The sequence below is a fragment of the Gavia stellata genome, chromosome 6, assembly GCF_030936135.1.
Source record: "Gavia stellata isolate bGavSte3 chromosome 6, bGavSte3.hap2, whole genome shotgun sequence".
Taxonomy (NCBI): Eukaryota; Metazoa; Chordata; class Aves; order Gaviiformes; family Gaviidae; genus Gavia; species Gavia stellata.
The window spans coordinates 29,078,684-29,096,905 of NC_082599.1; the positions used below are offsets into that span (position 1 = coordinate 29,078,684).

Sequence of the window (18,222 nt, forward strand, 5' to 3'; positions counted from 1 at the left end):
AGATTTCACAAGATATAAAATGGACAGAATTTCAGCTTCTGTTAAAAAACGAGAAACAAAAAATGTAAAAAGAAAAACAGTCTATGAAAGTTAGTTTAAATAATGCATTTTACTTGGCAACTACAGTTATCTGGGAACATGCTGATTATCAGATATAACCGTTCAGCTGATTAGCCCTGACTTTTCAAATGCCAGTAGATCAATTACCATGATATTCTGCCGAAACCTTGGAAATCCATTTGAAAACATCAACATATTTTATTCTTCCAATACAGATTTATTCTTTTTCTTATTCAAAAAGATTTTGGGATACCATGATGACTGAAATGGATTTTCCATTTCTAGTGTTCCTTGAATGCAACATACCTGAGTTCTGATTTTGAAGTGCTAACAGTGCAGCCAATGGCAGTGTCTTGTGCAAATGACAGCAATCACAACAGCCTCAGAAAGGATACCCAGCCCTGTTTGCCATTTATACCTCAAAAATATTTTTCCTTCAAAAACATGTTCACGTTTAAAAACATGTAAAAACTCTGAAAAAAAAAAAATCAATCCCATAATATTTCTGTTGCTATTTTCAGTAATTTGCTTAAAATCTATGTATGTCTCTGTATCAAGAAAGGTGGTTTTCATTGTTCCTTTTCCCCCTTTCAATAGATACCACATACATCTCTGGTCACAAACTGTTTAATTTGACAGTGCAATGACTAAACATCATGACTTTTTTAGCTCATATTTTATGAGGTTAAATCCTACACTCTTCCAGTTCCTCTTCACTCTATCAATCATACTCATATATGCATGTACCTCATCATAAAAATACATCTAAAACAACAGTGCATCATTGCAAATGTCACTCCCGCAGTTTCTGTGTAAGCATTGAAGTCAGTGAACCCAAATATTTTGCTTTAGGGGTGGTGGTGGTAACTGTATTAATTATAAGGTAAATTTGACTTTCTTATTCTTGCCAAAATATCACAGGTCATTTTACAACTTGTATGGTTGTACCAGTTGCATGGGTTCCAGGAAGTAGCCTTCAGGATGGAATCAGTCTGCCAGTCTTTCCTACATCACTCTTCCCCAGATGAGATTTAAATGACTTGTCACAGAGCCCAAAAAGGCAAGGTCCTCCTCCAGCCTGCAAAGCCCTGGGAGAAATCTAGCCAGACTTGTGGGGAGGACAAAGGTAGTTGCTGTTGGCTGGTTACGATCAGTCTGACTTCCTCCCTCCCTTCCTCAAGGCCAAAGCAGCAGCAGGAAAGCTCTGCACTAGTTCCCCTCTTTCCTTTCCTCTCCCCCCCAGCAGCAGCTTGGAAAAGCCTAGAAAATGAAGTGCATAGAAGAAAGGGGAGAGAAAGAGTTGCATCAGTAGATAACAGCCTACAAGAGGAATCCACCTGTATGGGTGCTAGGAGGAGACAACCCATTCTACCTTACCTGTGTACCTACATGCAACAGTATGGGATACTTCAAAAAAACCAGAAAATGAATTAATGCAATTGATTTTCACTAAGTTGTTTAAAAATAGTATTCCCAGACAAAATACAGTAATCATTTTTGTTTCTTTGGCCCCTTAACAGAAACAGCAGTTGTGATTTAAACAGTAAAACCGACTCAAACAGATTTTCTGTTGCAGAAAAAAAAAATATCTCAAAGGCCTGCAGAACATTTCAGGAAGCTCAATGAAAACATTCAAGACAGTAATTTTGACTTTAGATTTTAGGGTACTTCATTCACAAACTCTGAATGAGCCAGGCTAGAAAAACAAATATGCTACTCACATGTTTTTCTCCAGGCCACACTGTGCTTTAACTTCAGGGTTTCTGCAGCTATGGCACAACATAAGCTGTCACCACACTTCGACATAGCAGAAAAACATACTCTAAAACCTAAAACCAAAACGCTAACAGAACAAGATGAGCTCTCACCATGTAAAGATGACTGCAAGTCATTCATGTTTTGGTCTAACAGCTGTGAGGGCAAGTAACCTGATGGTGTTGGTGCCACAGATAATGAAGTGTTCTCCACATCTCCAGCTGAAGAGTTCATGGTGAGATCAGCAAGTGCCACCTGTCCAAAAACAGCTGTCCACTCTTTGCTGAATTCCCCCTCATCCAGGGAGGAAGCATTGAGGATCTCATTCAGTAATACCATGTCATCCTTATCACCAGGTTCTGACTCCAAGGACCTCACAAACTGATCCTTTGAAGCTGTCTCAGAACAAAAGAGTCAAGAGAAATAATTTTTTAGACAAACCAAGAAAAGAAGGAACCTTTTGAAAATATCCAATCCAGGTTTTGTACGTTAAGTGAGATGGAAGATTTTTGCGTGAAACTTTGTTTTCTCTTTTAGACCCAATTCTCCTGGACATCTGGGCTTATAGCTTATGCAACAAATAATTCCTTGATTTATCTTAGATAACCTCACTGCTGTTAAGACTAATTTCTCATTAAAAACAATACTACAAGTGTGCTTAAAAATCTATTAAAAAACACACCAAAATCATTACATAGTCTAATATTTAAAACATTGGAGAAGACTGCATTTATGTTGCCTTTGGAAGCATTATATAAAACTGTCAAAAAAAATCATATTGGTATAAATCGAAAACAAATAAGAGTTGGGGATTATTGTAGAATTTTGTGAGAACATACTTAAGATCACCTTTATGACCTTCTGACCAATGCTTGAATTATTGGGGTATTTCCACATGAGAACAGGTTACTCTACACAGAGTGAGATTTCTACACTGTTCAATGCTGTAGTAACTTTTTTTACCTCTCTTAGGCTGCTGAGAAATGACTGGGGCCACCTTCCTTCTGATCGTCCTCACTAGTTTTTCTAGTACCAGAACTGCAACTGAAGCTCTTAGATCACTTGAACCATTATGCCTTAATAACATTTTTTTCCTATTTTAGAAATGTTAAATAGTTATATAAAATACATGAAGCTTGGAATCAGGATCGTAATCCTTTTCTCTAGCTTACAAAATATTTGGAGAGTGAAAGAACTGTCAAGGAACCCAAAATGTTATTTTACTTGGAAACATTTAGAGCTCCACTGTGGGAGTATGCAGGGGACAAAAATGGTGGTTAACAATATTGATAATGTTACATTACTGAAACTCAGATCAGTTTATTTATAATTATGCCTGTTTCAGTCTTGTGGTAAGGCAGAGAAGCAACTTCAATTTTCCGAAGTTTGGATAGATCAGCTGAGCTCTCTAAGTTGCATACAACTTGCAAAGACATTTTTAACCCTTTTGCGTTGGGATAAAAGATTGATAGTAGCGAAGTGGTTGCAACAGGCCATTTTATTTAAATGCAGCAGCCTTCTTAGGGAAGTTCCCTTTTAGTAGCTGTAATAATTTACAATGAAATGCCTGAAGTTGAGTCAGAGGAGAAAAAAAGTGCAAAACTGTTTTTTAAAATAGGCTGATGAGTCAGCATACACACCCACATACTAAGAAACAAATAAACCAACACATAATATAAGGATTTTACTTATTACTGAAGTCAGGTCTGAGATTCAGCTCCTTTCTAATTCACATTTTTATATACCTCTGTAGTCCCTGACAGGGCCCAAAAATTGGAAATAGAAATGTTACAAACATGTCAATTCTCCTGATGTTTGCACTAGACTGTATCTAGAATACCATAGAAAACAATTTGTTCTCATGAATTTTCAGGCTTCTTTCCCATCTTCAGATAAACAGCAAAGAACGTTAACGTTGTCCAAGCACCTACAATTCCCCCAAGCTATTCAGCAGGTGAGGCAGAGGGGTAAATCCTTCCATAAGGAAAACACACCAGGTATTTCAAAAGCACTTAAGAACTCTGATTTGCATCACCACCTCAAAGCTGCTTTCAGGAGACTCCTTCATGAACTTGGAAGGTTTGCAGGGGGAGATACAAAGGGAGCATCATTAATAAAAGACCTGCTAAGACATACTGCCAACACTGTACCTAACCACAAATGACATTTACTGTAATGAAACAAAAGCTTTGCAGTAACACTGCTCAGAGCAAAGCTCTGCTTCATTTGGGTATCCCATTGCAGTAGTCCCATTTTTACTGGGAGAGAGAGTAAACCATATAGCTTTACAGCTAAAGAGCAGTTAGGTCTTGCTGTACTGCCTATGACCACCAGACATCAGAGGAGTGACGCATTTCTTGTCTCAGCAGTCTTTCTGATCTTCCTGCCAGGACAACACACCCGGGGCAGGGGAGGATAGGGTGGTGCTTATGCTCATGCTGCCTAGAGTAAGCAGCAGTAAGTTCTACTCTTGTTTGCAATTAAGGTTATCTTGAAACCAGTCTTGCTTATTGAGATATTACTCATGTGGTATCCCTGCTAGATTACTAGAATGATACGGACTTTCTCACCTCACCTGTAAATCTTCTATTACTTCTTTTCCTGTTTCTCTGTTTTCGCTGCCCATTTTAACAGTCAAAATCCCTTTTTTGTCTGCACATGCTTCCCCTAACCTTATAAATGTCCACAAAAAACCCCCCAAAACTCGCAATAAAACACTGAAAAAACAACATTACTATATTCTTTTTTGTAATTGTTTGAACTCTAGCAATGCTCATTCCTTTGCAAACATGCCTTGTTCTGCTGGTATTCAAAAGAACTAAATATGAAGAGAAACTAAAAATATTTACAATGATACATGATTGGAAACACAGGATAAAGACTTCCTTCTGAAACACACACAAAAGTGTACCTCTAACTAAACTGCTTCACTTAAAATAATACAATATTCATTAGCCTAAAGTTAGCTAGTGTGTAAAATTAAGGTAAATGGCTTATATTTTAATATTAACATAACCATCCTTATCTGATGTAGCTTCCCCACAACTGTTTTCATGTTGATTTAACTACTTGACTAAAGAAAAAAAACACCCTTCTAACTGAGACAGCTAAACTTCTATGACCGATAATTGCATGCATTATCTGTACCTCCACTAAGAAGGTCCAACAAGGAATGGAAATGAGTAAGGGGAAAACCAGAAGAAAAAAGGCCACTATTAGACATGCACGGACCTTTTTATTAACCACAGAAAAGAAGTCATCACTACCTTATCTGTCCACTGATTAGGGCTGCCTTCTGCACAGGCAGCTGAGGAACTTTGCCTGTTTCTGCCTTCACGGGTGGTTCCCCACAGTGGTGCAAGAGACTGCCCGTGGCAAATCGAAAATTGAGGTGTTTGCAAATGCTCTCATCCTTACCTACCATGAAGGCAGTGCCTTAAATACCCCAAATTTCACTCTCAGTCTGACGGACTAAACTGCACAAAGGGATTTTTTTCTTTGCTTCTTTACTTGCTTTTTGAGTTGCCACAGTTGTTTTTATAGTTGTTGAAGTTTTTTTTACTCATTCTTCTGAGATGTATGAGTGAAAAGTAAAATAAGAACTTATAGACAATACTCTTACTGCATATGAAAACTCAATATAAAACTTTTAGCCAGATCTTTCATATGTTACGTGGTAAAACAAGTACCCTTTGTAAAAAACCAGCACATCCCCTTGAGCTGCCACTGATCTAAGAAAAGTATAAGGATAGGAATTGAGCCCGGAATGAAAGATTACTTTCTCATCTGTGTATGAGAACAGCACAGCAGATTTAATTAACTATCTGGCTCAAAGAAGTCACCAGTTCTTATATGGTTTTAAGAGGACTAAATAATTTGTTTCTGATACGTACATTTCTGATATAAAATCTTGTGGTTACTAGTGTGTTGCTAAGGGTTGTGATACAACAACTAAAGAATCAAAAAGAAAAGTTTGTGAAATGTTATAGGAAGGGTAAGGCTTACAGTGGAACCTACTTCAGTGGGGCAAATGTGATACAGTCTAGTATACCTAACCTTGAGTCACCTGTTACAATGCATTTTATCCCCAGTAAGGTTTACTTCATATTATAACATCAGGAGTAGTGCCTCTGCATCTATATGAAGTTGAGTTTCCTTTAACATTGTTTAAGTATTGCAGCTGAATAATTTCATTCTAACTTTCAGATTCTGAAAACAACTAAATCTAAGATTAAAATTATACTTGGTGCCTGTAATTGAAACTCTGATGAAACAGACATGCACAAATGTTTCAAATGTTTCATACCATTTTCTTCAGGTTGCAGGTCTAATAAGTCATCTATGGCACCTAAGAGCAAAAAAAAAAAAAAAAAAAGAAAAAAGAAAAAGAGAAGCAACAAAGGAAGATCTGCAGTACACTAACAATCAGAATGTATGCATCTAAAGGTAGTTTTCTTAAGTCTCTTCACCTGAGTACTGCTTGTGGTTACAATTTCCTTGTAACGTGGATATGACATCCTTGCCATCGTCAGCTGTAATCAAGAGCCATAAACATGTCAAATTGCACTTGGCACAAGACCATGCTTTATAAACAATGTCACTATAAGATCAACATGCAACAGTTGTTGGTAATCATGTTTAAAATTAACTGGGTCACAATGGACAAAAGACCCAAGATATAAGCATTTCTAAGTAGTGAGGCAGATTTCTGAATAATAACGGGGGGGGGGGGGGTGGGGTGGGAGGAATCTTCCTTTGAATCACCGCCTGCCACATCTCCAGGCTGAGTGCACCCATCTGAGGCAACTGCAAGAATCATACAGGTCTTTACTGTCCTCCAGAAGCAGAGACTCTTCCTTCAGAAACTTGTACTTACACAGGCCAGGAGAGAGCACAAAAGTTCCCAGGACCTCATCACTCCCTAAATTGCTTTCCTTGACAATATGTTCTTCCTCATGACACCAACTCTGGGAATGGGGTAAATGAATCTTCCCTCAAAGCACCCCAGACCAGGATACAAGTAATAGCACCTCTTCTCTTGCAGGAAAATAAATGGGCTAAGACCAACAGGAGGGAAAATGTATAGCTGAGAGTTATAGGCTATCAGAGGTGAAAAAACACCCCCGTGCCCCAACTGTAACCACCTTAAGTTCTGAGCAAGTTTCTTAGGTTAGACATGAAGTCAAAACAATCATCTAGATTCCGTCTATCAGTGAAGATAAAGACACCTCCCTCAGGTGATTAATCCCACTTAAGATATGTAGCAGAACAGGAGGGATGAGTTACCCGCTGAACATGCCTTTCTCTCCCCATTAACTGTTGAGGAATTCTAGCTTCTAGACAACTAAGTCTGTAGCTCTAAAGGCAAATGAAGGGGTTGGTCACAGTATTGCCAGAACTGGAAGGCAGATCTGCTGGCAGCCTTAAACTTGAGGCTGGAAAGGAGAAATAAAATTCTCTATAGGGGAATAAAAATTGAATGCCAAACCCTTTCAAGAGAAACTTCAAGGTGTGTTCAGAACTAAATGAAACAGAACAGCTTGCTCTTTGAATCATGTTATTTTAACAAGGCTTTGCTAGGACTATGACAGAAAAGTGCTACCAGCACTAGGATGAGCTGGTCATTTAAGGACCCATGATCACATCTGATTACACTCTATGTAGATATAGATAGGAGAGGCATAAACAGACTTGGATAAATATATATGATGCTTCCATAAAAGGACAATGCACGAAGCTAAAGGGGAAAAACCCAACCCTAGATTGACTGGCAGAGGGAAAAAAAAAAATTAGCAAGAGAAGTTCATGAAAGGTGGGATATGGATGGCCACAATTCTGTAATGAAAAAGTACAACTGCTGCTGAAAGCCTGCCTTAGTTCAGTGGTAAACATGATGGAGCCAATCTTAAAAACATCCATAGTATATTAAGGGAAAATGCAGAGCAAATGATAAAAAATTGGAAGTTATGAAGTAGAAGTAGTTGATGAGGAAAACTAAAAAGAAACACAGCTCCATCACTAGTAGCACTACATCTGTATTACTTTAGTATGGAGTACTTTAAGAAAAAAAAATAATCTTAGCAATGGCACAGACCCACTAGTGTACGGAGATGGAAAAATTTAGCAGAGCAGGCAGAAGTCTTCCAAACTACTTCAGGTCTTTTTTAGGAGCAATAGAGAAAGAGACAGAAAAAGGTATTTATATTACAGACAATGTTGAAGTATTTTACAGCCCATAAGTAACTGAGATTCTAGAAAACATCTGCTAAGAAAATATAAGTCAGATTTTGTATCCAAGAATATTAAAATATCTCATCAAAGAGATTGCTAATTAACTGCAAAATGGGTGAAGCTTCAAAACACTGGAAAAGTCCTAATATTGTGTCATTATTACAAAAAACACCGAAACAACAATAATTAACAGGGTGACTCAAGTAATTGTAGGTAACTATGGGCTGGTAGCTCACCATTACTCCTAAGCAAAACATTAACTGAATCCCGATCAGTATGGGATTCAGCAAAAGAATACGAGCATAATAAACACTCTTATAATAGAAGGTGTTTTTATGGAAAGCAGACCTAGTTAAAAAAAAAAAATTCATTCTTTGATAAAACTGTGAGCTTTCTTTGGTGAAGATATTTGTTTAGAAGCAATTTGACTTTGCACTGCATAGCCTTCCAGCTAAGAAGTTATAGCATAATCTCTGTAATGAACACATTGAATGGATTAGGAACATGACAACTAACAGATGTCAAAACCCAGTTGTTAGGAGAAATAATTGCAAAGCAGAAGTGTTTCTAGTTTAGATCTGCAAGGTTTAGTGTTGTATCCATTGCTATTCAACGGCTTTAACAGTCATCTGGAAGTAAACACAAAATCACTCTTGAAAAAAATGTGCAAACAACTAACAGACTATTAGAGGTGGTCATTCAGGCCAGTCATTCAGTTTCTGTAGTCAGAGCTGGGAGAATTTAATACCACTAAGTTGTAAGTTATATCACTAGAAACAAGGAATATAAGCCATGCTGCAGAAAGGAAGAGTAAGTCCTGGGAAGCTGTGACCAAAAGGAACTGAGTCTTGATAAACAACAAATTCAAGCATGAACTTCAACTTGATGTTGCAGCAAAATGAGGTATTGTTTTTGCATATAGAAACAGGAATGTGATTTTACCTTCTAGAAATATGACAGGAGACACCAACATCAGAAATGTCTTGTCCAGTTATATATTTCACATTTTAAAAGGGATGTTGTAAAGTGGAATGGAAACAAAAACTTCAAAAATAAAGGACTAGAGAAGATGTCTTCAAGACATTAATATGCTTAGTCTATCAAAATGAAGATTTGAGAGGAGTCTTGATTTTAATGTAAGTACCTTTTAAGTATCTTCATGGAGGATAAAATACTACATATTAAAATGATTCTCCATTAATTTAGTAGAAAAAGATCTATTATAAGCCATGACATTATTTAGGCTGGAAGGACCTCTGAGGGGGTCATCTTGTCCAAGCCCCTTGTCAGAGTAGAGTCAGCTATGAAGTTAGGTCAGGTTCCACAGGGACGTGTCCTGTCAAGTCTTGAAGATCTCCAGGGATGAAGATGCCACAGCCCCTCCAGGAACTTCTTCCAGCACTTCACCACCCTCACTGTAAATGCTTTTTTTCCTAGTATGTAATCAGAATTTCCCTTCCTGTCACTTGTGTCCATTGCCTCCCATTCTTTCACTGCGCACCTCCAATTAGACCCTGGCTATGTTACTGGGTAGTAACAACCCATCAGGTCATTGGCAGCAGCTGAATATGACTTTGCCTAGCTTTTGGGCAGAAGTTCCACTGAATTCATCAAGTTTTTAATACAGTACATGTTTAATAACTGGAATAAACTAGCAAACTAAGTGGCATACTTTCCTTGTCTTGACATCTACTAATCTGTAGATTCTTTCCTTGAAGACATGCCCAATGTAAGAATTAGGCTTTGGAAGACAAGCTATTTGACCTATCTGAGAGTAACTGAATGAAATGCAGTGGGATATAACATGTAAGAGATTAGTTTTAACAGATCTTCCTGGCCTTAACTTTTGTGCATTTGTAGGGATTTGCTGGGTGAAGCTGAACAGACAGGAAATAAAAATGAAAAAACATGTATTGCAGCACTTACGAAGTTATGGTAACATGAAATAAAATACCTGAATAGTTTAATTCCTTGGTATGGCTCTCCTCATCTAATGAAATCAACCTTAATTTGAAAGAATAAGAAAAAAATTGAGAAAATAATTCTAAGGCTATAGAATAATAATACATTTTTCTCTTTTTGGTCACATCATTACAGAATCATATCAATAACAAATAAACAGTAATTCAGATGGACTCTTGCATTTGCTGTATATGCTGGTTTGTTGTTAACTTCTATTGTATCATTGGTGGAAGTCTGTTGAAAACCAAAATTAGACTGAAGACCAACTATCAAAACCTACCACTGTTCCATTTTTAGTCTAACTAAATCTCTGTAATGAAAGCTACAGTGTATTCTTCTTTTCCAGATTTGGTCTTTCATAACTATCATGAAGGAGATACAACTGTTCCAAAAACCAAACCAAACCAAAAAATAAAACAAAACCAAAACCCACTTTGCACTTCTCTTTTTACAGCAACTACTTAAAAATCAACAGTCAGGTGACTTTTGTCTCATGCCAGCAAATATCTAAAAAACCAGATCAGCAGTGTTGATGAAAAAGCTCTTGACAGAAAAAAAAAAAAAAAAAAGCAGCTGTGGTTTACATGCAATTCCTATACAAAGGTAATCTCTTCAATGAAGAATATATACCTTCTAACTGCTATTATATTGTATAAAGCCATTCAACCAGTAGGGAATGGAGCAGCCACAAGGTTAATGTGGTGGTGAAGAGGACTGTGTAGGCACATTCCTCCTATCCTCTAGTGACAGGACAGGAGGAGCCACTTCCCCTGCTCTTGAGGATAGGACTGTGGTGGAGCAGAGGAAAATTAGATTCAGGCCAAATTCTAGTATGATGAATGTTTACTGTGAATAGAAAGCTGATGAGGATTTTAAAAGCTTTGTTTTGTGTAATTCTTCTAGAATCTTAGATGTTTGTTTATGGTTTGTTTTAGCAAATTGGTGACATATTTTTTCCCCTCAATTTTATGACATACAAGGAAAAAGATAAGCCTTAAATAAATACAAGTACAACCATGACATGGCATCTGATGCACTTGCTGGTAGGTGCCAGTGCACACATCTTGCATAAATCATGCATTCATTCTAGAATTGTATATTCAACATCGAGGAAAACAACTGTTTATTAAATTCTTTATTATAGTCACATGCCATGCAGCAGATTCAAGGAACTGCTGTGGAGACAGCCACCTGCCAAATGGTACTTGGCCAAGTCCTTTCTAATCTGAATAGGACCAAATCTGACCAATTTATAAACTGGTTTTGGTCAGTGGTTCTGAATCTAAACAAGTAAAAGGACTGGAAAACTGAACTCCTTAAAAATCCAATATTATAAATAGCTGAGCAAAATTCACTAATCAGTCAAGCTGTTCTCTACTTTTTGACAACTGATCCTTTGCTGGATGTTTCATTTAACCAGGGACAGTCAAAACAACAGGTGGCAGCAGGATTATATCAACGCTGCATCTCCTTGCAACTGAATCCTGATGGTCCCCTGGGGGAGGGATCGCATCTCATTCTCTTGTTCTCCTCTCCCCATAGCAGTCCATTCATAAGTCTCTCTCACCTGAGAGCTCCAGGTAACTCAAACCTTGATAGCATCAGCTCACTTATATGTACTTTTTACTAAGTACCTACTGCTTCATTGGATTACTAACCGATGCTGTATACATTACAAAAACCAATCGCTGCTCAAAGCAATCAGAAATCCGTATCCTATTCCCAGGTAAAAGGAGATGCTGCTGAAGGGAGAAATACAACGCTCATATCTTCTCCCACATGTAGCTGTTTCTCTTACTAAAGAAAAAATGAAGCAAAAGCTGAAAAATAAAGAGAAGGCTAGGAAAAGATGAAAAACATACAAAGGTTTAAATGGGTCTTTTAAAAAGTTCTTAATTTCACCGTAAAGTTTATTAGCTTTCATGTACACATTAGACCATTTCAGGAATTCTTGTATGAAGCTTACTATTAACTAGTGTGATTAGACTAGCTCCGTCTATATTGCCATTTATAAATGTCTGGTGACTTTAGCAACCGGAAAGCACATTATAGACAAAAATACTTATTATTTTAATATATAGGCCATGTGACTTACTGATTCTGCTGATCTTGTACTGATTTGGTGCTCTCAATCTGCAGGTCCTCCTTTTCTGCTTTTTCTGTTAGTTTATTCACAGGATCTTGTAAGCTCTAGATCATAACCATAACATAAATGAAGAGAAGAAAACAAAATAGCATCAGGGAAGCAAGAAGTGTGTCATTTAAGGCCAAATCAGACTCCAGAACATATATAAATTAAGCAAGAATGTTTTTGAGCTGTACCAAAACTATACCTGACTCAAACAAGCAACATAAAAAATGTTAGAAGATACTAATTCAAATTGAGTCACATGAACACACTTTATATAAGAAGGTGACTTTTGGCTACTTCTAAACTCATGTTCTGTTTCCAATATTTCTAAGTAAAACCATCTATACCGTGTGCAAAGCAGGCACTAAAAAGCACACTTCTTTGCCATTTTGGGGGTTTGCCTTTTGTTTTCCTTTTCTCCCTTTTTTTTTTAAAGATGAGAAAAATTCATTCTTTACATCTGTTTGTTCCTCATATACTGCTTCTTTATTTATTTATTCTCTTTTTCTCCTGACACAACGATTTACACAACCTTGGCAACTGCAGTGTAGTGGGAAGGTACTACTTGTATTCTAAATCTGAAAACGAGGGTTAAAATCTTGGATGATAACTTAGATAGAGGCCAGGTGTGGTATTATGAAACCCTGGTGTCCCTTTGCAATTTGAAAGGCCATGCTATAAAATAACAATGTACAGTTTCATGGCCAGCATTTTTATAACCAAAATTTGGCTATGTGAACAAGTCAACATATAAAGCATTACAGACTGATTCTTTGAGATTACAGAAGTAATAAATATACTACTGGTTGTCCCTGTTATGCATTAATTAGGATTTCTGTATAAAAATTAAATAACTGAAGATAGTAATTAAATAATGACAAATGTTAGCAATGTGAATATTTGGCTCTATCAAATGGTTTTGCTGTGAAGGTGAAAACATGCTCCTCTTTCCAAAGTCCAATTCAGTTTCTGAAAAAAAAAAACCCCCACCCCGCATGTTTCATGTGACTAGTCCTGACCACTGGTAATTAAGTTTATTTATGTCTCACTTATATTCATAATAGTGACTCTCATCTCCCTTCTCCCCCTGTCCCCCAAAAAGCTGAAGCTAAAACATATAAGCCACCTTTTGTACAAAGCATAACACACACATACATAAAAATGTTGTGGCTTTGCATCTGGAGTTTCAACAAAATGGTAGTATGTTTCATCAGAATAGTAAAACAAACAAAAAACCATGGCTGCTCAGTCCATCTCATCTACTGAATAAAAGTTAAGAGTCCCCAGCCCATCTGTTAAAAGAAAAGCATTCCCAGGCATGACACAGGTCTTGTTTCTGCTGCCCTGTTACCCAGGACAGATGAGTCCCCAGAAGGGGCACTCCAGTTTCTGCTTGGCTCAGTTACTTGTCTGTATGAGGAAATGTACACTTCAGTGTTTTAGAAACCAAACTAATGCACCTGTCGTATACTGCAGTTGCATTTTTTTCCTCTCAGTAAGTTAATTCTTCTATCTAATACCACAGATTAATTTATCATAAGCACCTAGAGCACTGCAGACATCATGCATAAAAAGATGAGGGATCACAAAAGCAGCAACAATAAACAGAGACATTGAAGAAATTCACCTTATTCTGTGGTTGCCGCTTTTTTTGGAAACTGTAACAGTGCTAACCAGAACCACTTGTAAGTGTACTTCTTGGATTCTGAAAAATGGACACTAGCCACCTCAGCTAGATCACCTATGAATTAATACGTTATCCTTTAACTGAATTTGTACCAGGTAATGAGTAGTTTGTACTTCCTGTACTATTAAAATTGATAGGAATTATTCCATTGACTCCAAGAGGACACGGATTAGAGCTCAAAAACATAAGAATATGCACTATACGTGCACAAAAGTGCAGTGCAGAGAAAGACAGCAGAGCTTTCCATTACGGGGACTGTACTGCTTTGGGCACTTGAACTGTCTTAGACACCTTCATAGTAGGGCACAGAGTCTACTGTAATCAGGAGGTGATGGTGCAACAGTTGTGGTGCTCTGCCTGCCACCAAGTATAGCAGCACAGGGCCTGCCCCAAGGATGTAACGGTTTTGAACAACAAACAGAACTATTTTAAATCATATAATTAGGCAGTACTTAAAGAAAATTATCAGAAGTAAAATCTTCTGCATTTTCACCAAGAAAAATACAAAGAAATCATCATCCTTCTTTAAGGAACTACATTTTATGATTCTTCCTTCATGAGTGTATCAGGAAATCCATATTTAAAGGACTGGGATCAAACCACGGAAACAGTGTATAGAAATGGAGTTCACAAGTGCCTTGGGAAGGAAACAGCACGATAATAATGGCAGTTAATATTTCCTGTATTAGAAAAATAAATACAGCTTTGAAATATAGCTTCAGTTTCAATAGAGATTATGACAAAAATTGTTAAAAATCACCAGCTGTATTTTAATGCAATAATTCAATTTAGCAATTTAATTTAGACAATATTCCCTCCAATTCTCATAGCAAATAATGAAATGATTTTCCTCTCTCCTGTCTCTCTCTACTCCACATCCCAACGTACACTACGAACCGAGAAATCTTTTTAAAAAGATTTAAAAAAAAATCTACAGAAATGGTATGAAATAAAACTGAATGTTAAAAAGCCATTGTAAACAGTTTTCTAAACAAGAACCCATGGTAATGTGATCACTATTGTCAGCACTTGTAGAAATGAAACTCTGATATTCAGTTGTTTCAGATTACATCAGAAGAAGTGAAGAAGTCCCATCATCTAGGAAGTGTAGTGATTAAAGAAGGCTATAAAGATACAGACTGAGTTCAGACAAAAGCAAGCACGCTTCAGCTGGGTGTATGAAGTGTCCCTGACTTCCTTGGCTCAGAGCAGACAAATGTGTAACTTGACAGCACTTGTCTGTTTGCTCATGAGGACTCACATGGACTTTGTTGCGAGGTGCACCAGTATGTGACTGAAGGTAGGATCCTCTCGTGTTTAGAAAGCCTTCTTCCTAGCTTCATTATTTCTCTTTTACTATAAAAATCAGGGTAAGACCGTACACACTAGTAGAGCAAGGTAACAGTCATTCACTCTGCCTATCTTGTCTGTCTCTACAACCAAAAGTCACCCAGTGATATTTTGTTTGCTCCCAGTACTCAGACTAAATATCCAAGCTGACAAGGGGTTCCTCCGCTGCAGAGTTAACTCTGGGTCCAGCTCAGGCACCATTCCTAGGCTGACTGCTACTCACTTACAGAATTCCTTCACCTACATCTGGGCTGCTTTCAAGCCAAGCCAAGATCATCTGGACTGCACACAAAACTTGTCCTCTGCAGTTAAATCACCGGAGCGTTGACAACGCACTCACCTCGCCCACAGTTCCCCCCAAGTGCCTTGGACAACTTATGCTTCCTCTTGACTGAGGAAGAATCAAAGCAACATAGCTAAGGGCAGCTCCAGGAGCCAGGGATACATCCCAGGACATCATAACACATATGGGGAAGTGCAACACCACTGAGGAGACACAAACTTTGATATGTTTCATTTGGGGGGAGAGCTGAAAGGGAAGAGGAAAAGCAGGTAGTCTCAGAAATTTCTTATGGAGGTTCATAAAAAAACCCCACCACCAAACCCCAAAAAACCCAACCAAAAAACTCCCCGGAGGTATAAAACTATATGCAATCTTGCCTATGAGTAAAGTCATGGTGCAACAAACAGAAACGAGAAAGGATACCAGACTACAGCAGAGGTCAGCAGAAGGGAAGAGTGTTGTAGTACCCATTTGGACAGAGTTCTCCAAACCATGTAAGGAGCACAGGCAGCAGTGTTCTACTTTGCATGGAAATAAATGGATGCACTGAGATTTACGCCTATTAACTTCCTTACCAGGGCTATTACTATTTCTAGGCTCATACACACTCTTCAGGAAGGCTGGTGTTATAGAATTAAAATGTAAAAAATGCAACTAAATATTCCTTAAGTAACTAAGGCAAATAAACAGTGCAGAAATTAGAAAGAGATATCATTCATGAAAAGCAGCCCCTGAAATAAATTTGAATTCATTTGATACACGGTAATTTCAAGACAATGAAACCTTAAAGGTTTTACCAAAACAGCAGCTCATCATCTTTAATATTACAGCAACGGACACAGTAATGGGTACTTTTACATCACGATACATAGAGTTGTTAGCACATTAATAATCATCTTTCATCAAGCCTAAAACTGCAGTTAGGAAATACAGCTGCAACAGCACAATTACACTACTCTCCCTGCATACCCTGAAGCAAAGAAAACAAATGGGCTGCTTTTCATTAAGGGACTTCGGCAAACATCTCTAAAGACAATGTTTTCTTTCCAGAAACAATCCCAAGAGGCATTTAAGAGTCTCCTTCCTGAGGTAAACCTGGTACGTGAATACATTCATACTACAAAATACAAATAGTAATTTTCCAGTATGTAGCACCTTCTAATTTTTCAGTAAGACAATCTATGTCTAAGTCAAATATTAACAGTTTCTTTAAATTCTTGTTTTAAAGTAAAATGCTAATCCTACATACATGTATTGCTTAGTTTAATTCAGAAGGATCACTTGTATGAGCAAAATTAAGCTGCTAGTATCAGAACTAGAATCATAAAAGACAAAAATGATTTGCAAGCACCAAATTCAAAATTTTCTTTAGAAAAGATCCCTTTTAAGATATGTCAGGGAAAAATATTCTAAAAGTAATCCTAATCAGGATTACTCCTGATTAAATGTAGAAATGGGCACATTGAAATATTTTATGTACGTTTTAAGCAATTATATATTCTGATTGTATATTTTTAATGCATAAAGTCAACAGCAGACATGGCATCTTCCTTGGGCACATTTTTAGACCAAAAGTTTCTCTATCAGAAACCACACTTACCCTAGATCAGCTATAGCCATTTATTATACATTTATTATACAACTCCTTCTTAATGTATAGTTACTCTGGCATGAACATACGATATGACTGGTAGGGATCAGTTCCCTAACCACAAACATCTATTGTTATTCCACATCCAGGTCCAGCAGAGGAGACACGGAATTCATGGGAGTCCCACATCCTTCAGAAATGACAAGTAGAGGTGAGGTGACTTCCCCTAAGAAGGCATCTGAAGTAGCAGCAGATACCTTTTCTCTTAGGTAACAGAATTTCACCTGGTGCAACCACCAGATTTTGATTTAATCTCCTTAGTGATCACTTAATGTAAACAAACAGAAACTACTAATTGAGGGAAAAAAGATCATGGAGGAGACTTCACTTTGGTATAGAGAATAATCCCACACTCTAGAGACGGAAAGAAATAAAGAACTGATACTAAGAGGCAGTAACATAGCCTTATTCCCAAGCAGCTGTTTTCTGAAACCACAGACTTCCATGAAATTCTGTAGTATAAAACTACTTCCTGATTAGCATAATTTCTCAGCATACATATCACTGCAAAACCAGGAAATCACATCTTTTCAGCACAGGAGGCCAGCAATAAAAATGGTTAAGATTCTCATAACAAAGTTATGCTGCATCCTAAACACACAACAATATTCACAACCATTTTTACACTTACTTTTTGCTTCAAGGGAGTGCTTGTTACACACGTGTGGACTTAATGTAGATTTTACTTCTTCATCATAGATTCTCAACCTAATTTCAAATTTAGATTGTAGTGAAATCTTTCACAGGAGGAAGTTCAAAAGGTAACAAACATCCCCAAATCTCTCTCATCCTACATCACAAGGGTACTTCACACTCCAGAGCAGGTGCATTTTCTGTGCAAGTATCTCTCCAAGGTGTCCAAATGTTAACATAGATTTTGAAACATCATATGTCTTGTTCAAATAATCACATTTTTAGATAAAAAAGAGCATAAAGAATAAATACCCAGCAATAATATAGGCTCCTACACAAATTAGACTGAAATTGGTTTGTACCAAAGCAAAGAGAAACGATTCCTCAGAAACCTTCTAACATTGGGAATTTATGAGAAGAGCCCACCAGCACGGTATCCAGGCTCCTGAGCAGGGCTCTGGCCGTGCCAAACCCAGGAT

General features: G+C 37.4%; 1 protein-coding gene across 1 annotated transcript in view; it reads right to left on the reverse strand.

Annotated features, from left to right (window-relative positions):
* Positions 1-18,222, reverse strand: part of ICA1 (islet cell autoantigen 1) — a 62,442-nt gene that overhangs the window by 6,044 nt on the left and 38,176 nt on the right. The window contains exons 8-11 of the mRNA XM_059818333.1: positions 12,104-12,198; positions 10,001-10,050; positions 6,122-6,163; positions 1,929-2,210 (exon numbers count right to left, since the gene is read on the reverse strand). Coding sequence (XP_059674316.1) covers positions 1,929-2,210; positions 6,122-6,163; positions 10,001-10,050; positions 12,104-12,198 — 469 coding nt within the window. The remainder of the gene's footprint in view (positions 1-1,928; positions 2,211-6,121; positions 6,164-10,000; positions 10,051-12,103; positions 12,199-18,222) is intronic.